This window comes from Bufo gargarizans, chromosome 2 (genome assembly GCF_014858855.1).
Source record: "Bufo gargarizans isolate SCDJY-AF-19 chromosome 2, ASM1485885v1, whole genome shotgun sequence".
Lineage (NCBI taxonomy): Eukaryota > Metazoa > Chordata > Amphibia > Anura > Bufonidae > Bufo > Bufo gargarizans.
Window position 1 is genome coordinate 323,529,831 of NC_058081.1, and position 24,613 is coordinate 323,554,443.

At 43.4% G+C, this 24,613-nt stretch overlaps 1 protein-coding gene across 1 annotated transcript in view; it reads right to left on the minus strand.

The window, feature by feature from the left end:
• NTN4 (netrin 4) overlaps positions 1 to 24,613 on the minus strand; it is a 160,259-nt gene that overhangs the window by 54,692 nt on the left and 80,954 nt on the right. Inside the window, exons 3-5 of the mRNA XM_044280539.1 lie at positions 19,900 to 20,178; positions 11,575 to 11,701; positions 7,348 to 7,536 (exon numbers count right to left, since the gene is read on the minus strand). Of these exons, the coding sequence (XP_044136474.1) occupies positions 7,348 to 7,536; positions 11,575 to 11,701; positions 19,900 to 20,178 (595 nt within the window). The remainder of the gene's footprint in view (positions 1 to 7,347; positions 7,537 to 11,574; positions 11,702 to 19,899; positions 20,179 to 24,613) is intronic.

Sequence of the window (24,613 nt, forward strand, 5' to 3'; positions counted from 1 at the left end):
CTATATGATCCCAATATACTGAGTGTGCTAGTGTGAAAGTATCCTTAGGGCTGCAGCTATCGATTATTTCAGCAATCGAGTATTCTACCAATTATGTTTACAATTAATCGAGTACTCTAATAAGAAAAAAATTAATTAACAGACTGCTCCTTTATAAAAACTTATCAGACCCCCTGCAATCAGTCCCCAATACCCTTCGTTCCCCCTGTGCGATCAGCCCAAGTGCATCAGTTCCCCCCAGTGCCATCAGCTCTGTTCCCCCCAGTGCCATCAGCTCCACTATCCCCCAGTGCCATCAGCTCCACTATCCCCCAGTGCCATCAGCTCTCCCGCACCCCAGTACCATCAGCTCTCCTCCACCCCAGTGCTATCAGCTCCACTCCCCAGTGCCATCAGCTCTCCCCACCCCAGTGCCATCAGCTCCACCCCACCCCAGACCCATCATCTCTCCCCCACCCCAGTGCCATCAGTTCTCCCCCACCCCTGTGCCTTCAGCTCTCCCCATCCAGTGCCATCAGCTCCACTTCCCCTTGTGCAATCGTTTCTTCCCTCTTGTGCCATCATCTCTCTCCCCATTGTGTCATGGTCTCTGCTCCCCTTGTGCCATCTCTCCCCTAAGGCCGAGCCACACTTCAGCTTAACCTGGTTGCTATGACGCTGTGCACTCCGGTCGCCCGGCTTTAGTCGCGCCCCCCACCCCCTTCGGTGTCACCAATTTACGTATCCAGCAGCGGCACTGCCAACACTGCATCGTTCCGCGCTGCTCTGGGCGTGATGTCACACAGCGCGTCAGATCATGGCGTGCGTACGTCAGTGCAGAGCGGGACCATGGACATGCTGTGGAGTGTCCGGAGGCCCCCTGCTTTAAAGGCGAGTATTCAGAGTGCATTGCGGGCCAGCGGGAGACCAGAAATTCCCTCCCGTTCCGTGGTCATGTGACACAAACGAATCCTCAATGCAAAAAATTTGCATTGAGGACAGATCTCCATACAGCATTATAATGAAGTTGGAGAACGCTCACCCCAAATCAGAATGGAGATCTCATTGCTTGCATCCCAATGGCACAGAAAAATGTCAATAAACAGCCAGATATTTCTCTTCCTTACACCACAGAACGTGGAAAATAACTGTTCTGTTAAGGATCAGCGCTGAAGCAGGGGGCATGCTGACTGATGGCACTAATGGTGGCACTGTGTAAAAATCACACAGAAACTATTGCTTGTAACTGGAATGGACTGTCTAGCAAAAATGTAATATTTTAAAGGGGTAGTCCAGTTTTTATTTGTTTTATGTATTTGTTTATAATCTCTTTTCTAATATACATGTATTTAACATTTTGAATACATAACTTTCATATATCAGACAGCTGACCACTGGCATGTAGTAGAATGGTATAGGCCATATATCAGTCCTATGTAATGCATCCATGGCCTAAATGAAACCTGACATTATAACAACATTACAAGACATACATATACTGGGCAAGCTCACAGGAAACATCCATGCGATAAGTAAGTAGGACAAGGGCAGGATTCATGATTTTTATTGTGTTATTACAGTAACTATGGCTGCCTGTCTCTAGGTGATATCCTGTTGTTAATAAAGGTTGGTGTAAAAAAACAAACACACAGATCTGCTTCTACACAGACACTGACAGCCATGATGATGAGATGCAGGGAGTGATACTGCATATAAATGTATATGTTCTCTTCCTGTTAGATACCTGGTAAGTTAAGTGAAAGCCTGGTCACATGTCACTTCTGAGGATCACATGACTAATGCCATGTTTTGTTCTATCCAGCACACCTGTGGGTGCATTTTGCAGAACTAAAATAGTCCATTCCATTGTTTTCTTTAGGGAGAGGCTACTGTATGGGTATAATAAAGGTCTGCGAGCAAAAGTTTAAATAGATGTATATTAGAAAACAGTTTGACATCCTATTCCTTAAATAAATAAATGTAATCATGAAAACCAGAATACCTCTAAGTTGGATTTTTCTGTTGAAAATACAAATGTATGGTATGACCAGCTGTTTGACACAAGGCCACTGTTTTTTAGGGTTCTTTTACATATAGGTTTTTGCTAGAATTTTTCTGCACTTATTAGTGGCCATTTTTGCGGGGAAAAAAAAATCAGCTCCAAATGTTAGCAGATGGTTATGGGAAATATGAAACATAATGACACGCAATTGCTTTTTGCTAATGCAATTTTTTTATATTTTTTTAAGGAGAATCTGCAGGCAGCATGTTATAGGGCAGTTGAATCAGGCATGTTGCTGGTGTGTTTGTTCATATGAACGATCCCATAGATGACTGATGAACTACATTCTAGCTAATCACAATGTTGGGGCACATTTATAAAGACTGGCATTTTCCCGCTAGTCTGTTTCCCCCTGTGCTGTTGGAGGATTAGCCTAATTTATGACAAGAAATGACCATTGCTGTCAGTTTTCTGACACTTTTTAATTCTTGCAGAAGATAAACTGATGTGTGTTAGATTTGTAAAAATCTTTTACACAGTTTGTGGGACATTTATTATCCCCTGTATGACAGAAAACAGGTGGAAAACAACTGCAAAGTTTGGCACATGTCATGGATGCGCAAAATTTAGCAACTATTTGAGGTCTGCCGCTCTGCTTGCCATTCTTCCAAAAAGTCTGTACAGTAGGACTGGCTTAGGCTTGTTTCACACTAGTGTTTTACATCTCTGACAGGCTGTTCAGGCAGAGGGAGCTGCCTGCCTGAGTTGTCCGGATCTGACCCTGCTGGAATCTACCAGTCACCCCATTCACTATAATGGGGAACGGTGGCGATCCTGCCCTAACATTCCAAACACGGAGACAAGCGGCCAAATACCATTGCACGTAGCAGTATTTATTTGGCCGTTTTTCTGTATATTTGCTGGTTTGCAGCTGGATCGCCGTCAGTCCCCATTTTAGCGAATGGGGCCAGACAGCGATGCAGTTGCTTTCGGGAGTGCCGGATCCGGACATCTCTGACAGGCTGCTCCCCACGCAGTAATATTTGTCCGGCCGCTTCATTGCAAATTAGCCGGGTTGCGGCCAGATCGCCGCTGGTCCCCATTATAGAGAATAGGGCTGGTTCCAGCAATGCTGGAATGCAGAGAGATTCAGCAGGCTGTTCCCTGCCGGATCTCATTAGCGCATATGTGAAACAGGCCTTAGCTGTTATAATCTACACCAGCATAGATTACAGTGTAAATCTACACCGGCTCCCTGGCTAGTCTAGACTGCATACGTCTCTTAATAATTGTGGAGCATCTGACACCAGCAAGGGACAAGTTAATACACTGCTCTTATGAATGTCTCCGATTGTGTTTCATAAACTGACATGGGTGCTTTCCGTGTTGTTGTTTTTTTATTTTTTAAAGGCTACGATACGTAATATCCATTGTTAAAATGTATTTTATTTTGTTAATAAAAATATGGAAAAAAGTGAGGGCAATTGTGTCCAGATTAAAAATAAATCATTCTGGCCTGTGTCCTTTGATAATAATATGCCTTTACTTCAATTGTTACTGATTAATGTGGCGCTGGGTAATTCAGTAAAAGCATTACTTCCAGCTTAGCAAGTTACAATGTATGCATTATATGAAAGGGCTGAGCTATTTAAAGCCTGTGCAATCTTTCCAACACGTCTGTATTGTGTCTCTGTTTACCTTGGCTCCAGCACCTGACTATTCACACTGGTAACATTTTCTTCCACCTTTCTACAGACGTGCCAGACACCTGCACAACATGTGCAGTAGTTTACAGAAAAATCCAGTATTTTATAAATGGATTAACCCTTGCCAATGTTTACCTGGCTATTTTTGGAGTTGGGCTCACAACGTCGAATGTGAATCATGGTATTAAAGCGACTGCTCAATGCTCCTTGCAAAGCTTTTCCATAGGGTAAGGCCTCTTTCACACCAACGATGCGGATTAGATGCGTTCAGGGAAACTCGCACCATTTTTCAAGCACGTTCAGTCAGCTTTGTCTGCGATTGCGTTCCGTTTTTTCCACGCAGGTGCAATGCGTGTGATAAAAAACTGAAGGTTTACAAACATCTCCTAGCAACCATCAGTGAAAAACGCATCGCACCCGCACATGCAATGCGTTTTTCACGCAGCCCCATTCACTTCTATGGGGCCAGGGCTGCATGAAAAACACAGAATATAGAACATCCTGCGTTTTTCACACAACACAGAACTGATGCGTGAAAAACAACGCTTATGTACACAGACCCGTTGAAATGAATGGGTCAGGATTCAGTGCGGGTGCTATTCGTTCACGTCACACATTGCACCCGCGCAGAAAACTCGCTCGTGTGAAAGGGGCCGAAGGGTGGCTGCACACGGTGCAGATCTATGTGCAGAAAATCTACATGAAATCTGCATCAAAACCACAAAAACACAATCTGCACCATTTAACATGTTTTTACGCGGTCTTTGGTGCAGATTTGATGCGGATTTCCGCAGATCTCAGCCTTCTATTGAAAAGGATGAAATCTGCACAAGAAAAACGCAACAAATTGCCATGCTGCAGATTTCAACGAAAGCATGTCCACTACGGTTTTGTAATGTACTTTAGGGGTATGTACATAAGAAAAGCATGCTGCTGGCATCATACTTTGTTTGCACTGTTGGGGCCCTTACACACATGAATTTGACTCTGGCGCTTTTTTTTACCTGTGAAAAACCCCCCACCAAACTAAGCAAAATGGGGAACATTTATCAAGCTCGTCTGAGTGGTGGAAAGTCACACAGCAGTTGATGAATGAGGCGAGGCATCTTTGTAGTCAGGCCTCTGGTGGTTCCATTTCAATTAGACTGGTTTAATTAGTATGCGCATGAAAATGGCACAAATGTGCTGTGAAAAGTCACACGTCTACTTAAAAGTATGACTTTTAATGCAAAACTTCACCACTCAAAACTGACAAATAAAAATAAGCCAGCCCTGGAGTGGAGTAAAAATTAGACATTTCAGTCTTAAAAAATAGATCAGAAAAAAAGTAGCAAAAATTAGACAAGTGCAGAATTAGTCTAAAACTTCAAAATTGTCAAAAGAGGTGTAAATGCCTCCAAAACAGGCACACTTTTAGTAGTAAATGTGCCAAAAAAAACCTGCATTTTTTCGACCAAAAACAGGCGCAAACACTACAATAAATGTGCCCCAGGCTGTCCTGCTGTGTACAGCAATTAGGACGGATTCCACGCTCAGTAATTTGACAGCGCCAATTATTTAATTTCTCCACTGATTGCCCCCTAGCCTAAAGGAGCCATTATATTTACAATAACATGTTTTTTTCAGTATTTTCAGGGGGGGGGGAGGGGTTTGTTTCCCGGAGAACCCCTTTAAGTCCCCTTTAAGTCACTTTCATATGGCATTTTAGTTAGTATTCTGCACCAGCATTTATAGGCCACGTCTACAAGACGACATTTGTTGCGCGACATTTTGTTGCACTAATGTCGCGCAACAATTTTTATAATGGCAGTCTATTGTGTCGCACTGCAACATGCAACATGCTGCGACTGCGATGCAACAGTTGCAGAAAATCCATTTGAGATGGATTTTTCTGCGACTGTTGCGTCGCAGTTGCAGCATGTTGCAGTGCGACACCATAGACTGCCATTACAAAAATTGTTGCGCGACATTAGTGCAACAAAATGTTGCAGTGTAGTTGTGCCCTATCTGCCGCGCGACAAATGTCGTCGTGAAGACGTAGCCATAGACCAAAACCCCGAATGGGTCCAAAACACAGAAGAGGTTAAAATCTATCTATTAGGCCTCTTTCACACTACAGTTTTTTGCGTTCCGTATACGGTCCGTTTTTTGCGTTCCGTATACGGTCCGTATACGGAACCATTCATTTCAATGGTTCCGCAAAAAAACGGAATGTGTTCCGTATGCATTCCGTTTCCGTATTTCCGTTTTTCCGTTCCGTTGAAAAGATAGAACATGTCCTATATTTGGCCGAGAATCACAGTCCGTGGCTCCATTCAAGTCAATGGGGCCGCAAAAAAAACGGAACACATACGGAAATGCATCCGTATGTCTTCCGTATCCGTTCCGTTTTTTGCGGAACCATCAATTGAAAATGTTATGCCCAGCCCAATTTTTAATATGAAATTACTGTATACTGTATTTGCCATACGGAAAAACGGAACAGAACAACGGAACGGAAACGGAACCACAACGGAAGCAAAAAACGGAACAACGGATCCGTGAAAAACGGAACGCAAAACACTGAATGCAACATACTGTAGTGTGAAAGAGGCCTTAGGCTGGTTTCACACGAGAGTGACGGATTAGGTCCGGATGCGTTCAGAGTGCGTTCAGTGAAACACTATTTTGCATGCAAGTTCAGTCAGTTTTGTCTGCGATTGCGTTTAGTTGTTCAGTTTTTTCCGCGCGGGTGCAATGCGTTTTGATGCGTTTTTCATGCGCGTGATAAAAAACTGAAGGTTTACAAACAACATCTCTTAGCAACCATCAGTGAAAAACGCATCGCACCCGCACTTGCTTGCGGATGCAATGAGTTTTTCACGCAGCCCCATTCACTTCTATGGGGCCAGGGCTGCGTGAAAAACGCAGAATATAGAACATGCTGCGATTTTCACGCAACGCAGAACTGATGCGTGAAAAACAACGCTCATGTACACAGCCCCATTGAAATGAATGGGTCAGGATTCAGTGCGGGTGCTATGCGTTCACGTCACGCACTGCACCCGTGCAGAAAACTCGCTCGTGTGAAAGGGACCTTATATTCCTGGTTCCAAAACTGATGCAAAATACTGACCATGTTAGGCCTCTTTCACACGAGCGTGACGGATTAGGTCCGGATGCGTTCAGAGTGTGTTCAGTGAAATTCGCACTATTTTGCAAGCAAGTTCAGTCAGTTTTGTATGCGATTGTGTTCAGTTGTTCAGTTTTTTCCGCGCGGGTGCAATGCGTTTTGATGCGTTTTTCACGTGTGTGATAAAAAACTGAAGGTTTACAAACAACATCTCCTAGCAACCATCAGTGAAAAAACGCATCACACTCGCACTTGCTTGCGGATGTAATGCGTTTTTCACGCAGCCCCATTCACTTCTATAGAGCCAGGGCTGCGTGAAAAACGCAGAATATAGAACATGCTGCGATTTTCACGCAACGCAGAACTGATGCGTGAAAAACAATGCTCATGTACACAGACCCATTGAAATGAATGGGTCAGGATTCAGTGCGGGTGCTATGCGTCACGCATTGCACCCGCGCGGAAAAATCGTTCGTGTGAAAGGGACCTTAAAGCCATTGTTAACAGTATGAACCATGCATCGGATGACAGACTACTACTTGCAGTACCTTTGCAGGCCTCTGGTGCGGAGAATGGGATCTTTAAATCTCGAAAGAACCCTGGCTTACATCTCTGGCAGTGTATCCCTTCTGTGTTGTGCTGGCAGTTGTCACATACCCCTCCACTTCGGTTGCCTGATGCCAGCCACACATCCATGTTAAAATGACAGCTGTCGGCATGACCATTACATTTGCACTCTATCAATGAAAAAGGAGAGGACAGTAAAAGAGGGACCACAATTTATCAGCAGGTACAGAGCACTTGATGGGAAATTTGTGGTATTTATAGGTGAAGAATCTTTCTATACATGCTGAATGACCACAGAAATACACTATAACTAGCGAAAGCAGCATTCGTGCTCGCTCATTGATAGCGATGCAACAACTGTTAGTAAATACATATATGTAACACAGACTTCAAATCTGGCAGAAAGTACAGGAGACCTGATGGAAATACTGTATATTGTAAAGAAGTGATTCTTGTAAGACATTGCTCTTATTAGTAATTGGCAATTCATTTTCTCTGGTACCATCCTATATTGCATGACTTACTTTTCAGATTCACAGGCAATAAAACACAGGCCTCATTTACACAACCATATGTATTTTGCAGGCCACTAAAAGCAGATCCGCAAAACAGGGATGACGTCCGTGTGATGTCTGTGTCGCATATTTTTTTTTTACGGTCCCATTGCCTTCAATGGGTCAATGGTTGCATTGTGCAGCCACATATAGGACATGTTCTATCTTTTTGTAGAATGGACATATGGATGTGGAATGTGCACGGATGATTGCAAAATATACATGGTAGAGTGTGCATGAGGCCTTAAATGGAATCTGTCACCAGCAACCTCCCTATACAACCATTTGCATAGACACATAGCTGTAGTTCACCTGGTTAGGCCTCTTTCACACTGACGTGTGCGGCCCGTTGCCGTATTGCGGCCCGCAATACACGGGCGCCGTTCCGTGGGCATTCCGCATCACGGATGCGGACCCATTCACTTGAATGGGTCAGCAAATCCGGAGATGCGGAATGGTGCGGAACGGAACCATGGAACTGAACCCTACGGAAGCACTACGGAGTGCTTCCGTGGGGTTTCTTGCCGTTCTTCCGTTCCGCAAAAAGATAGAACATGTCCTATCTTTTTGCGCAACGGCCGGATCGTGGACCCATTCAAGTGAATAGGTCCGTGAGCCGCTGCGGCTGCCCCACGGACTGTGCTTGTGCATTGCGGCCCGCATTTTGCGGGCCGCTGCACGACCACGGGCCGCACACGGCAGTGTGAAAGAGGCCTTAAAAGGGTTTTCCTGGATTTTGATACTGATAACCTATCCTCAGAATAAGGTCATCAGTATCCGATTGGTGGGGTCCGACACCCAGGACCCCTAGCGATCAGCTGTTTGAGAAGGCACTGGCACTCCTGTGAGACCCACTGCCTTATCGCAGCTAACCAAGCACAGCGCAGTACATTGTAAACAGGCTGTGCTTGGTATCGTGCTCAGCCCCATAGTCAATGCTTGGCAAGCGCAAAGAAGGCCACGGAGCTCAGAGGAGCACCAGCACCTTCTCAATCAGCTGATTGGTGGGGGTCCCTGGTGTTGGACCCCACCAATCACATACTGATCACCTATCCTGAGGATAGGTCATCAGTATCAAAATCCCAGAAAACTACTTTAAGGCCTTGTTCATATATCCGAATTTTCCATGAAGAGCACACGTACCCATTGATTTCAATATGATTTTTCACACATCAGTGGATTTCCAATGACTATGGTTCAGTAGAAAAATCATAGGAGCATGCACTGTTTTGGTTCATGATGCAGACCAAACATGTTATGTTCTGTCAGTGTAATCTTTGCACCTTTTTTTGGTGCTACATGGGGCTTTACTTTTAATGTTTTTATTTTAGCATTTTTTGTTTTTATTTTTCATAAAAAGGAAAAATGTAAACAAAAAACTGCGGAGGAGCAGGCGATGGGGTAGAGGGAATAGTTTGTTTATTTTTTTGTTAATAGTGCAACTAAAATATATTTTCTTTTTATTAAGTCACCTTTCCATAATAGGCATTTTGATATATGGCATATATAGGTTATGGTTGCTGGGATAGAAATTGTGGTGTGGGGGCGTTTTTTTTTTTTTTTTTTTCTTCAGGTTTTTTTTATTTTACACTTTGTGCTCCCATGAGGTCATGCAAGAACTTTAGCGGACATTTAACTTTACATTTTTTTAAATTACTGATCTATCCTGTAGATAGGAGCATAGTAGCCTCAGTTACAGGGGTACTTCAGGGAATGATGTTGTACAGGGCTCACTGCAGGGATGATGTGGGTCTGATAAGACCCAGCAGCTCATGCACACTCCCACTCCAGGCGATCACATGACTGCTGGGACCAGAGCAGGAAATGGCACCATCGATTCCTGATCTCTATACACACACAGCTGATTGAGCACTAAGTATAGGGGAAGGCAGGGACAGTGAAAAACCTGACAGTTGCACAGTTAGATGAAGCACGATCGCCCAGAAGTATATAGTCAATGGGCTTTCGGGAAAGGGTTAAGTACCAGGCTACTGGCATTTAGGCTCCCTTCACTAAATGATGACGGCAGTAGTATGGGACATGAACATTGAGGCCACTGATTGGCTACAGTGGTCACAGTAAATCCACCAGAGCGTCTGTGCTGGATCAGTGGGGGACTGAACAGGTGACTAAGGCTACTTTCACACTAGCATTTTACTGGATCCGGCAGGGTTCAGCAAAAACGCTTCCGTTACTGATAATACAACCATCTGCATCCGTTATAAACGGATCCGGTTGTATTATCTTTGACAATTCTTTAACATTGCCAAGACAGATCCGTCATGAACTCCACTGAAAGTCAAAGGGGGACGGATCCGTTTTCTATTGTGGCAGATTGTGTCAGACAAAACGATCTGTCCCCATTGACCTGCATTGGGGGTCATGCCGGATCAGTCTTGCTCCGCATCCCAGGACGAAAAGCAAACTACAACATGTAGCGGTTTGCACTCCAGTATGGAAACGCAACTAAACAGAATGGAATGCATTTTGGAGCATTCCGTTCTGTTCAGTTTTGTCCCCATTCATTGTGGTAATTTCTGGAACACTTGGTACTGGATCCGGCATTAATACATTTCAATGGAAATTAATGACGGATCCGGCAGGTGCGGTAGTGTTCCGGGATTTTGGCTGAAAAAAAAAAAAAAGTACCAGACAAGGGATGGATCGGAAGATATCCTGATGCATACTGAACGGATACCTTTTCATTCAGAATGCATTGAGACAAAACTGATGCATTTTTTTTCGGTATTGAGACCTTATACCGGATTTCAATACCAGAAAAGAATAACGCTAGTGTGAAAGTACCCTAATAGTGTTTATTTTTTTATTTTTCAGTATTTCATTTTTATTTTTATTTTTCATTTTTATGAAACCACATAATTCTACTGACAATACTACTAAGGGTGCATTCACATGAAAGTGGGACACCGTGCCCATTCTGCGGACTGAAAACAGCGCATCCACAAAATACGGGCACTGGCCGCATGCACCCTGCATCACGGTGCAGACCCATTGACTTCAAAGGGTCTGGAATCCGCATGATGCAGCCAAACATGGGTCATGTCCTACCTTTTGCGGCATGGAGACACTGGAAGAACACGGAAGCCATTTAGTATAAAGACCGTCGGCGCACTAGCCTAAATTTGGTGCATTTTCAGGCAGCCTGTGTGTCAAAGTTCAAATCTATACCAGCTATGAGCTAGTGTAGTTTTGAACGGTCATTTACGCTATTTTTTTGTCAGAAATGATAATAAATCTGTCAGGCAATGCCACTCCTCGAAAAGTGGCAAGAGAAGTGAAAGTCACAATCTATAGAGCAAATATGGTTTGTGCTATAATCTGCACCTTTTTATGCAATTTGTTTTGCGTGAAAAGCTTAATAAATATCCTTGAATATATTTATATAATCTAAATCTAAACTTTCCTTAATTAATTTGACAGCAAATATACAACAAGCTATGTATTAAGAAATAAATTATACACGTTAACACATACCATCGAATATTTGTATTTTTAAGCCAGAGTTAGAGGTGGTACATTTCTACCAACTCTGACTCCACTCAAAACTAACTCCAGCTCCACAGCCCTGCTTTGAGTCCTAAAAAATAGACATACACCAACAATTAAACAAAAAAAATGGTCTATTTTACTTACTTTCACACATGTTCGGTTCCCCAGTTTTCCCATTTGCTGCTTTCCAGGGCTGGTCATTATAAAGAGGTGCACACTGCTCACAATGAGGTCCTGCTGTATTGTGCTTACAAACACAATTACCATGGACCTGCAAAGTCAAAACACCAAATTGAAACTATTAAATGTGACTTTTATGCCGAGACTTTATACCGATGACCAATCCTCAGGAAAGGTCATCAGTATCTGATCGGTGGGGTAATTGGCAGGGCCGTTTGAAGGAATTTGGGGGCCCCAAGCAAAATAGACATGGAGGCCCCCCCCCCCCCTCCACGCCCTCCCCACCTTACGCACGCAAAGCCTACAGGAACCACAGTATAGTCATACAGTTTAAGTTCACCCACACTTTATTATAAATAAAAAAGGAGGTTTACAGTGCAAATACTGTGGATGGCACTGTTTAGGGGGGGATCTGTGGATGGCACTGTAGGGGGATCTGTGGATGGCACTGTTTAGGGGAGGGGGGGATCTGTGGATGGCACTGTTTAGGGGGGATCTGTGGATGGCACTGTTTAGGGGGGGATCTGTGGATGGCACTGTTTAGGGGGGGATCTGTGGATGGCACTGTTTAGGGGGAGATCTGTGGGTGGCACTGTTTAGGGGAGGGGGAGATCTGTGGGTGGCACTGTTTAGGGGAGGGGGAGATCTGTGGGTGGCACTGTTTAGGGGAGGGGGATCTGTGGATGGCACTGTAGGGGGATCTGTGGATGGCACTGTTTAGGGGGGAGATCTGTGGGTGGCACTGTTTAGGGGGGAGATCTGTGGATGGCACTGTTTAGGGGAGGGGGGATCTGTGGATGGCACTGTAGGGGGATCTGTGGATGGCACTGCCATCCACAGATCCCCCAACTGTGCAATCCACAGATCCCCCTCCCCGACGCTCACAGCAGTATATTTATAAACTAATCAGTAACTACTTTAACTTTATTCATTGCTCATTGCTGAGCTCTTAACTTGGATTATTTGGATATCTCTTACTTTGTCTTCGCTCCGGTAACTAACAGCAGGCAGTGCAGGCGGCGCTCACTCACTGACGTCACGCGCCTGCGCCGCCTAGTGGGAGGAGCAGGCGCCTGACGTCAGTGACAGTGAGTGAGCGCCGCCCCCCGCTGCCTGCTGTTAGTTACCGGAGCGAAGACAAAGTAAGAGATATCCAAATAATCCAAGTTAAGAGCTCAGCAATGAGCAATGAATAAAGTTAAAGTAGTTACTGATTGGTTTAAAATATACTGCTGTGAGCCGCGAGCGGCGTGGCCCTGTATATTCTAACCCCCAGGCAAGCGTCCCCGTCACCATAGGAACGCCTGGGGGTTAGAATATACCATTGGATTTGAGTTTTTGCGATCTCACTGAGCTCGTAAAACTCAGATCCGATGGTATATTCTAACCCCCAGGCGTTCCCATGGTGACGGGGACGCTTGCCTGGGGGTTAGAATATACCATCGAATCTTCTGAGTTACTCTGTTTGGCCCCGTCCAGCTCGGGGCCCCAACCAGCTCGGGGCCCCAAGCAATTGTTTGTTTTGCCTGTCCCTTAGCGACGGGCCTGGTAATTGGTCAGCTGTTTGAGATGGCATCGGCACTCGCAGAGGATAGGTCATCAGTATTAAACACTCAGAAACCCCCTTTAAAAAAAAATAAGTCAAATTTTGTGATAAGAGGGAAAGAGCAAGTAAAATGAATAATGAAGTATTACATACACATTGGGGGAGATTTATCAAGCCACTTACACCAGATCTGTGGCAGAATATAGGAAAATAATGGCGGGTGAAACCAGGTGTTGCTTAGGAGCATGCACAATTTGCAGGTTATGATAGGGCGAGAAGCTTAGTTCATATTAATTGGAACAGGGTGACTCCTTGGAGGGACAGGGAGTCCTGATTACCCCACCTATTCTAGTTTTAGGTTGTATTTATCTATAATTGTAATCGATGTAGAAATCCAGCTTACTTTTACTTGCATTTGTCAGATGAAAAATAAAAGTTGCTCTTGAGAGACATAATACAATAATTATGAAAGGGTTTCTTGAAGCTTTTACAACTTAAACAACAAAGCCTTTTGTTGAAGATACAGATGACATAATGCCACAGAGACCGCTGTGGTGTAGTAAAGATGCTAAATATTTTGACATGACAGATATTTCTTTCTAAGACATGAAATGTTTGCTGACATGGGCCTGCGTGAGGAGGAGATCCATCATTCAACAGCTACTGTGTCTGACAAGTCAGTAGTGTTTACAGTAAGATGACTGTTATTTAATATTCTTTAATAGGAACCTCAAAGTATTCCCCCTGTTTATCCTAAGAAAACTGAGAAGCCCCTTCCTACATGCAGTCCTTTTGATACAGTATCTCATGAAAAGTGATGTGGTTATTATTCATATGGAATAAGGTAAACAAAGTCATGAAAAGTATACACCAAAATATTTGAAATTTATGCATTTCAGCTCTTTGAAAATGACATGAAAAAAGAAAAAGCCTACAAATTTCATGTGTCTCACTGCAGAATAAATATCGGATACTTATTAAAATGGTTGTCTCATCTCGCCGTTACAAAGGATAGAGGAGACACAGTCCTGAGCACCAGCCAGCAAGTTATCCTGTCTCCCTACCTCGGAAACAGCATAGCTTATTGTCCTACGTTGTTTCCACAGATCTCATGCACAGCAATGGGAGCTACTGAAACACCAAAGTGCTGAAGCATTCTACAGTTTCCCAGGAGGTGGTCAGGACTGTGTCTCATCTCGCCTTAGTAACAGCGAGATGAGACGAACCCTTTAAATATAAAAAAAAAAAAAATCTGTTTCACTAAAGAGAGTCTACATAATATTAAGATAAAGAATATTGCACAATATAAAGTGAAATAGGAAAGGGCCCCAATCCACAGTTTTATCTATTTTCAATATTGTGACTTTCAATAATATACGGTACCTGACAATATTCTAATGGGGGTCTTTTCATTTTACATACTGCATGTTAACAGCTATTACTTTCGATACCCCCCTAAAGACGTGCAAGCTCTGCTGAGCAAGCATGTGTTCTTAATGGGCAGAGGAGAGTAAGCCACTGCCAGACACCACTATTGGTGAGAGCAATAGGATAAGGCATGTTAAAATCCAACATGCTCAACACTTCTTTGCCCACATTTGTGTCTGCTGCACTCAGGTGAGAGTCAGGACACCCCCCTTCTTTATTGGAAATGGAAACCCCACATCCCCAATGTGACAGATGAAGACTGGCGAGAGATACTAGCCTCCCCTATATCGGTCTCTCCCTCCATTAATAATAAGTTGCTCCAAATTTGAATTTTCCATCACTGCTACTTAAAGGGCTTGTGCATGCCATATATATATGTATATATTGATGACCTATCATCAGGAAAAGGTAATCAATATCTGATCAGCGGGGGTCTGACAAGCTGCACACCCCCATCCGATCAGCTGTTTGATTGCTTCCTGTTCATTATACTGCCCGTAGTGTCAGAAGTTTTGGTGGTGCAGTGTATTAGGGGCCAGCTGTTCCACAAAATATATATGGTACTGTGCAAGAGGCCTTAGTGTATTGAACAAGATCCAGCGCTCACATGGAGTGCAGCCTCCTCTTCAAACAGCTGATGCGCGCAGGTGCCGGGTTGTCGTACCCCTGCCAATCAGATATTGAAGACCTACCCTAACGATAGGCCTTGTCACCGATGGTAATGCCCTAGATTGGACTTTTGGCATATGGTATGGGAGTACCCCATGTGTATTGCATTTGGGAGGAAGTTGTAGCTATCCTTAAAGATATCACCGGTAGATTCTATCAATTTACTCCACAGATCTGTCTATTTGGCTTACTGCAGGAAGATCTTTGGCCACATTATGTTCGTATCTTCCTGTATGGCTGGGAAAACCACTGCATTGAGATGGATAGACCGTCGCCCACCCACTCATGCTACATGGAAGGCTGCTGTTAATTCCATTCATGTTTGTTTTCAAACATAGAAAGTGCTCAACTAAATTCCAGAAATTCTGAGGTGCTCGGCTGGCTCTTACAGACCATCCATCCTGAGTGATCGACACAATCCGACCATTTCGCAACTATGATTACTAAATGCTACATTTGGACGCATCTGTCAATGGTAGACCAGTCACTGTTATTGTTCCACTGTGGTATGTTCTTGTTGTGAACTCTATGATTCTGTTGTACATAAGATTATGATGCCAATCTTTGAATGTCTGTACCACTTTGTTTATTGTTCAATAAAATGAGTTTAAAATAAATAAATAAATAAAGAGTATAATATTGTATGACACTGCGCTTCACTGAGATTAAAGGGGTAAACCTAGAAAAAGTGTTTATCCACAGGATAGATAATAAATATCAGATTGAGGGAGATCTGACTGCTGAGACCCACAGCAATAATAAGAACGAGGGGTCCCCAAGTTACCCTTTTTGAATGGAGTGGTAGTAAGCATGTAGGTCCACTATTTCAGTGGAATCAAAAAAACAATGTGAACATTGGTCCCATAAAAGTATGGCAGAATATAGGTGGAAAAAAATGCTTGTGAAGTTATGTTCTCCCAACATTGGTATGGGTTTGCTTCAGGGGTACTGTGGTTTCCTCCCAGTTTAGATTGTGGGGCCCACTGGGGACAGCGTGATGGCAATGTCTGTTAAGCGCTGTGCAATATGTTAGCACTATATAAATAAGTAATAGATAACATAAATAAGAAATATTTGATTGTAACAAAAGGCAGTTTGTTTGCTGGAGACCAGTACAATATTGAGTGAAGCAGGGGGAGGATCCTTGGAAGCTTGGGGCTGCATTTCAGCAAATAGAGTTGAGAATTTGGTTGGGATTAATGGTGTCCTCAATGCTCAGAAATCCAGGCAGATACTTATCCATCATGCAATATCATCAGGGAGGCGTCTGATTAGCTTTAAATTTATTCTGCAGCAGGACAACGACCCCAAACATACAGTCAATGTCAGAACCATCTTCAGTGTAAAGAAGAACAAGTAGTCCTGGAAGTGATAAGGCGCCCAAATAGCCCCGATTTCAACATTGAGTCTGTCTGAGATTACATGAAGAGACACAAAGATTAGAGCAAGCCTACATCCACAGATTTGTGGCTAGCTCTCCAAGATGTCTGGAATAATCTCCCCACTAAGGCTACTTTCACACTAGCGTTCGGGTGTCCGCTTGTGAGCTCCGTTTGAAGGGGTCCGCTCAGAATGCATCAGTCTGGCAGCGTTCAGCCTCCGCTCCGCTCAGCAGGCGGACACCTGAACGCTGCTTGCAGCGTTCGGGTGTCCGCCTGGCCGCGCGGAGGCATGCGGATCCGTCCGGACTTACAATGTAAGTCAATGGGGACGGATCCGTTTGAAGATGACACACTATGGCTCAATCTTCAAACGGATCCGTCCCCCATTGACTTTACATTGAAAGTCTGGACGGATCCATTCAGGCTACTTTCACACTTAGAAATTTTTTAACATTATAATGCAGACGGATCCGTACTGAACGGAGCCACCGTCTGCATTATATGAGCAGATCCGTCTCAGACGGATCCGCTCTGAACGCAAGTGTGAAAGTAGCCTAAGTTCCTTCAAAAGCTGTGTGTGTGTGTGTGTACCTAGTAGAATTGAGGCTGTGTGGAAGGCAAAGGGTGGTCACACCAAATATTGATTTGATTTAGATTTCTCTTTTGTTCATTCAGTTTTTTTTGTTAATTGTTAAAAAAAAAAAAGGTTTTAACACATCTAAAGAATTCTCATTTATGCCGGAAAGCAGCTGCTCTGCCCTCGAATACCATTACAGTCCAGCTATGCTAGATACTAGTAGTCAGTTCCTCTACTGGATGTTGCCTCGTTTTTAATGTATTGTATTCTTTGTGCCAATAAAGATCTGCATTGCTTGTAATACTTTTGTGTATTTTAGTTCAATAGGTTTGTGTTAGCACATTTTGAAGCACCACATAGTAATATAAAGTGGTTATGTTGCATATTCTGGTATGATAGCTAGTACAGATAATTTGCAATATAGAAGTTATGTATATGCCATTTCTTTGTTTGCTATCTTGCTATTTCAAATCTAATGGCTCTCCAATCATCAAATTTGAGTGGAGAACCTCCTTAAAGTATGGCTCATGTTCTCATCTGAAATATGGCATAAAATAAATCATTTTAACTGGCCTTTAACTTACAATAAGATAAAATAACATAATAAGGTTGTATAAAATCATGCAGGAAATGGAATTTAGACAGTTGTTCTTAAGTGTGTGTGGCTTACAGATTGGATTGCAGAGCATGGAACATTAACCACTGATTTCCTGACAGACACTAACATTTATTCAGACGGAGTACAGAAGGTGTACTACTTGTAACTTCAGTGTCCAGATGCCTCAAGAGTACATACACAAGTCGTCCTCCAGAAGTCTGGTACATGGGCTGTTTTGGGAGAATTCATATTTGCTGAACCTTGTATGAACTCATTTAGTCACTGAACATTTAAAAGTGGAAGTTCCTTGAGAGAATGGCACCAAATAGTTGTGGAGTTCACATGACATTCCTAAGAGTTTAAGGGGAAATGCCTTTTCTTCACCAGACAATTTACTTGAGTCACCAACTATTTAGCTTTTTTCATATTTTCTTTTATATAAATGACAAGTATGAAAGTCATAAGACTGGAGCTTTGCCAAACGCATAAATATGGAAAAGAGACCTGAGAGCTGATTATACCCAAACCCAAAATCAGCAGTTATATTGTGTTTAAGGATGAGCAAACCAGTTCGAACTGAGCCGAGTTTGGTCCAAACTTTGCTATTTTTTGGATGACAGAAAAACCCAAATCTTTCTGGGTTCATTTCGGACAATTCACTAAAGTGCATAGCGCCATTTTCGTGCACATGTTGGCGGGGAAAAAAGCACTAGGAAGGAAGAATAAGGGTGACCCTCAGAGGAAGAGGGGGGGGGGGGGGGGGGAGAGAGAGAGAGACAGGCTGGATGAGCCAATCAATGCTGAAGCAGGCAGGGAGGTTGCCCGAGCAGAATGCCATTCTGTGCAGGGCTGCGAATGAGGGTGGTTGCGTGTGATGATGTCTGCCGGGAAAATGATCTTACGACAGGTTCACATAAATGTTATGAATTCCGTTATTGCTTTCAGTTATAACATGGTCGACGGATCTGTTATGCTAATGTGGGGATTCACTCTGGTAGGCAGGTTAGCGGACACAGTATAGAGGACAACGGACCAGGTTTTAAAATCAATCTTCAGTGTTTTATTCACACTCATAACATAACACAACAGTCCCTTTTCAGGCTTAGTGCTTGTTCACACATAGAAAAACAAAATAACGTTCACCTGGTATCTTAGGTGTCAGTTCACACCCGGCTGAATACGCAGCCTCAGAAAGTCCACTTGTAGGCTGTAAGGTGGCCTGCTCGCCTGACACACAGTCTTCAGACCTCAGCGCAGAGATCTCCACAGCGACACTATCATAGAGGAGTAATCCTCACTACCTGACAGTGCTGACTGCTTTTAAACCTGACAAGACCCAGCCTGGAACGTGGGGAGTAGCCACCCACCCAACACTTTGGCTACTCACAGTAAAAGCCGTCCCGGATAAGCTTTACAGCCATACTAAACAGCTGAAGTGTCAGACTACAATCTGCAATACTGACACTTCAGGGGAAAAAACGGCTCTTACCTCACCGAGGCCAGGAACCTCGGTGACACATACTGACCATCAATGATGGCTCCTTGTTCCTTCCTACACTTGCCACTGACTTCTATTATATTATGACAGATCAAAACGGAATGCCTCTAAAGGTTTCCATCTAGAATTCCGTCTAATGAATTCCGTTATTTTCCGTTATAATGGAAAGCAATAACGGAGCTCATAACGTTGAAGTGAACCCACCATAAGGGAGTCAGAAACAGTGAAAAATCAATCAGGGACAGTCAGAAATCAATCAAAGCTTTCCTTCACTGGTTTTCCCTCCTGGTTTTGACTACAAAAAACTTCAGGCAGTGTGCCCATACCCTAGTAATATAGTCCCACTGAAAAGTGCAATCGTGTGAATGGGGCCTAAAGAATATAAAAAGGAAATTTGCACCGCCAAATACTAATGAACTTAACAGAAAAACAGGAAAATGAAATGGGACAGAAAGAAAAATATGTAGACAATATACAACAATATAAAAAAATAGTTTCATCATTGCACGAATGAGACTTGTGTGTAGTAGCCTGTGGTGTCAGCAGTCATATCTTGAAATGAATTCTATTGCACAATAATTTTATACTCACCACCTGGAGTTTGCTGGTTGTCCGGACTTGTCGGAATCCATCTGTTGGAACACAGTGATCTGCATGTCCGTTGCAAAAGCAGCTTCCTTTCACAATGAAGTCGTATACAGCATAGTGTGCTAGGGACTGCGGCTTGACATCCAAACTCTTATTCACACATGGGCATCTTTGTTGCTTCAGCAGCTGTACACGTAGGTTAGTGATCTTCAGCTGGTCCTGAGCCTTTTCACTATAGGGATCCACAGCTGAATAAGGTGGTGACATTGTTCTGTAAATAACCTGCGGTGACAGATAGGCACATAAGACTTGGCAAGACTAAACATGACACAATATAGCTGGATATGCCAAGACTAAACAGTACACTAGGCGAGTCTAGTGTTGCACTTATGTCATCCCCTTCTCATCTTTATCCCTACATTTCATAATGATTTTTTTGGGGGAAAATATGTTCAGCTTGGGAATGGCAGATGCTTCCTAAAAGCATAACGTCCCATGTGATGCCAAACTTTCACTGAGAGTATTTTTATCTGGTGCGGGAAAAAAACGACACACTTTGACAGTAACAACAGAGTGCTCCCCATAAACAATAGTACCAGCCAAAAACAAGTAGCTAATGCAAGCAGAGTGCCTCAATTAACATTACTGACATAGCTAAGAACACCGAGTGACTAGAATCTGGCTGCCTACAAGTGCCACAAAGGAGAGCTAACTGCATACATATTTATACAGCTGCTACTGAAGTCAATGGAAGCAACTCAAATGCTTCCAAGTAAAAAGGTACCAGCAGCTTTAGCAGGGTTGCTTGCTTTGCTAGAAGCAGGGTTGTGGAGTTGGTAAGCAAAATTCTGCTTCCAACTCCTGCATTTTATCACACTCCGACGCCTTCATAAATGGCCAATAATTTAGTAATACAAATTTGCTGTAGTAAAATGGTGACATTGGGCTTTTTCTCACCATCTCACCAAGTAATCAAGCTACTTAGAAGTTAAACTATATTGTGTCCGTTTTTAACAGACTTTTTTTTCACTGGTGTGTGCATGTAGCCTTAGTCAGATGATTTATAGAAACAAAGTCACAACTTGTAAACAGACTGATTTTTATGAACCCTTGTATCTCAGAAATGGCTCAACATTTTTAATAAACTAATTTAAAAAAACTATTTTTAGTCCACAATGAGTAAAATGCAAACATAAAAAATGCTCCTGAAGGTGTACATAGCCTTTAAACAAGCCATGGACCAGAAGCCATCACGCAGGACTGAAGCAGTGAGGAATAAGTAAGTATGATTCTTTCCATAGATGAGGCAGGTTGCGGACACGGGTCAAAAGTTAGGCTACTTTCACACTGGCGTTTTGGCTTTCTGTTTGTGAGATCCGTTCAGGGCTCTCGCAAGCGGTCCAAAACGGATCAGTTTTGCCCCAATGCATTCTGATAAGGATCCGTTCAGAATGCATCCGTTTGCCTCCGTTCCGCTCTGGAGGCGGACACCAAAATGCTGCTTGCAGCGTTTTGGTGTCCGCCTGACGATGCAGAGGGAAACAGATCCGTCCTGACACACAATGTAAGTCAATGGGGACGGATCAGTTTTCACTGACACAATATGGCACAATAGAAAACAGATCCTTCCCCCCCATTGACTTTCAATGGTGTTCAAGACTGATCAGTTTTGGCAATGTTAAAGATAATATAAACGGATCCGTTCTAAACGGATGCATGCGGTTGTATTATCGGTGCAGATCCGTCTGTGCAGATACGTGACGGATTCACACCAAACGCAAGTGTAAAAGTAACTTTACTTATTCCCGGACAAGACCTTTAATGCTGTCTTCCTGTTCTGTCTGGCAGTTCTGAGACGACTGCAGGCATACCCAGTAGTGAACATCCTCCTCTGGTCTTTAGAGGGGGAACTTACTACTGAGCATGTGCAGCACAGTTTCAGGCATTGTAAGTAAGGGCATTGGAGCAGTCTAAAGATACCTAGTATAAGGGACAGAGGAGAACACAGGAGATGTGAGAACTGATTTTCTATAACCACTAGAACACGCTGCTTATCACTGTTTAAAATATAAGAGACAGGGGATGGGGAGAATTGCTTTTCTATCATCACTAGAACCCCCTGCTTATCACTGTTTATAGTATAAGGGACAGGGGAGGGGAGAACTGATTTTCTATCATCACTAGAACCCCCTGCTTATAACTGTTTATAGCATGAAGGACAGGAGAGAACTGATTATCTATCACCACTAGAACACCCTGCTTATCAATGTTTATAATATAAAGACAGGAGAGAACACAGGAGAGGTAAGAACTGATTATCTACCGCCACTAGAACAGTCTACGTATCACCATTTATAATATAAGGACAGGAGAGGGGATGCCTGATTATCACCACTAGAACACCCTGCTTATCATTGATTATAGTATAAGGGAAAGGAGAGGGGTTAACTGCTTATGAAAGAACACAGGAGAGATGAGAACTGATTATCTATCACCACTAGAACACCCTGCTTAGTCTTGTGGATCTGTACACATTACCCTGATAATGTTACTCTTACATTATGCAAGTAACCCAGCTTTTCCAGGACCCTGACAAGTAAATCTGTCAAGCTATGGCTCCATTTAGGAACGAGGAGGGAGATTTATCTTGGTAGATTTAGTATTGTACATAGTAACATAATTTATAAGGATGAAAAAATACATTTGTCCATCCAGTTCAGTCTGTTATCCTGCAAGTTGATCCAGAGGAAGGCAAAACCCTCTGTGAGGTAGAAGCCAATTTTCCTAATTTTAACCCCTTAAGGACACATGACGTACCGGTACGGCATGTTTCCCGAGTCCTTAAGGACACATGACGTACCGGTACGTCATGGCTTTAAATAGCGATGCCGGCGCCGCGGGGGTTAATCGGAACGGGATGCCGGCTGAAATCATTCAGCCGGCATCCTGTAACAATGCAGGGCGGGGTCATTTGACCCCCCCGCATCGACGATCGCAGAAAACCGCAGGTCTGTTTGCTGCGCTTTTTGCAGTTTCTGATCCCCGCGGTCCCTGACCGCGGGGATCAGAAACTTTAGAGTGCCTAAAATCAATATAGTACACCCCCCCCTGGACCCCTGCATGATTTTATGGCGGCGGGTGGTGCAGGGGGGGTGTCGCAGGCGGTGGGGGCGTTGCAATGTGCTGGCACCCTGGTATACCCACTGTACACCAACGATTACGCAATAGGAGGCGGGCGGGGGATCGCGATCCCGCCTGCCGCACCGCCCGCCTCCTATTGCGTAATCGTTGGTGTACAGTGGGTATACCAGGGTGCCAGCACATTGCTGGCACCCTGGTATAAACGGCTGACATCGTTGATGCGATGTCAGCCGTTTAACCCTTTCCATACAGCGGTCCGTACGGACCGCTGTATGGAAAAGGTTAACAGTAAGAGGGAGCTCCCTCCCTCTCCGATCGGGGGGCTGCTGTGCCTTTGCAGCCCCCCGATGGAGAGGGAGAGAGCCCCCAGAGAGCCCCGAGCCCGTCCTTACCCTTCCCCGTCTGCGAAGTTCTGACCATAACTGAGCAGACGGGGAAGGTTCCCATGGCAACAGGACGCCTGCCCAGGCGTCCTGCTGTCCATGGTGCTGAACAGATCTGTGCTGAAAGCATAGATCTGTTCAGTGTAAGTAAAATACAGTACAGAAACCTATAGGGGTTCTGTACTGTATTTTACAGACATCAGACCCACTGGATCTTCAAGAACCAAGTGGGTCTGGGTCAAAAAATAAAAAGAATAAGTGAAAAAAGTTAAGATAAAAAAAAAAAACATTTATCACTGAATAAAAATTAAAAAAATAAAATAAACTACACATATTAGGTATCGCCGCGTCCGTAACGACCTGATCTATAAAACGGCCATGTTACTTTCCCCGCACAGTGAACGCCATAAAAATAAAAAAATAAAAACTATGAGAAAATTGAAATTTTGCCCACCTTACTTCCCAAAAAAGGTAATAAAAGTGATCAAAAAAGTCGCATGTACGCCAAAATAGTACCAATCAAACCGTCATCTCATCCCGCAAAAAATGAGACCCTACTCAAGATAATCGCCCAAAAACTGAAAAAACTATGGCTCTTAGACTATGGAAACACTAAAACATCATTCTTTTTGTTTCGAAAATGAAATCATTGTGTAAAACCTACATAAATAAAAATAAAGTATACATATTAGGTATTGCCGCGTCCGTATCGACCGGCTCTATATAAATATCACATGACCTAACCCCTCAGGTGACCACCGTAAAAAAAAACAAAAAAAAAACGGTGTAAAAAAAGCTATTTTTTGCCATCTTACGTCACAAAAAGTGTAATAGCAAGCGATCAAAAAGTCATATGCACCCCAAAATAGTGCCAATCAAACTGTCATCTCATCCCGCAAAAAATTTGACCCTACTCAAGATAATCGCCCAAAAACTGAAAAAACTATGGCTCTCAGACTATGGAGACACTAAACAATTTTTTGGTTTTAAAAATGAAGTTATTGTATAAAACTTACATAAATAAAAAAAAATTGTATACATATTAGGTATCGCTGCGTCCGTGACAACCTGCTCTATAAAATTACCACATGATCTAACCTGTCAGATGAATGTTGTAAATAACAAAAAAAAAAACGTGCCAAAAAAGCTATTTCTTGTTACCTTGCCGCACAAAAAGTGTAATATAGAGCAAC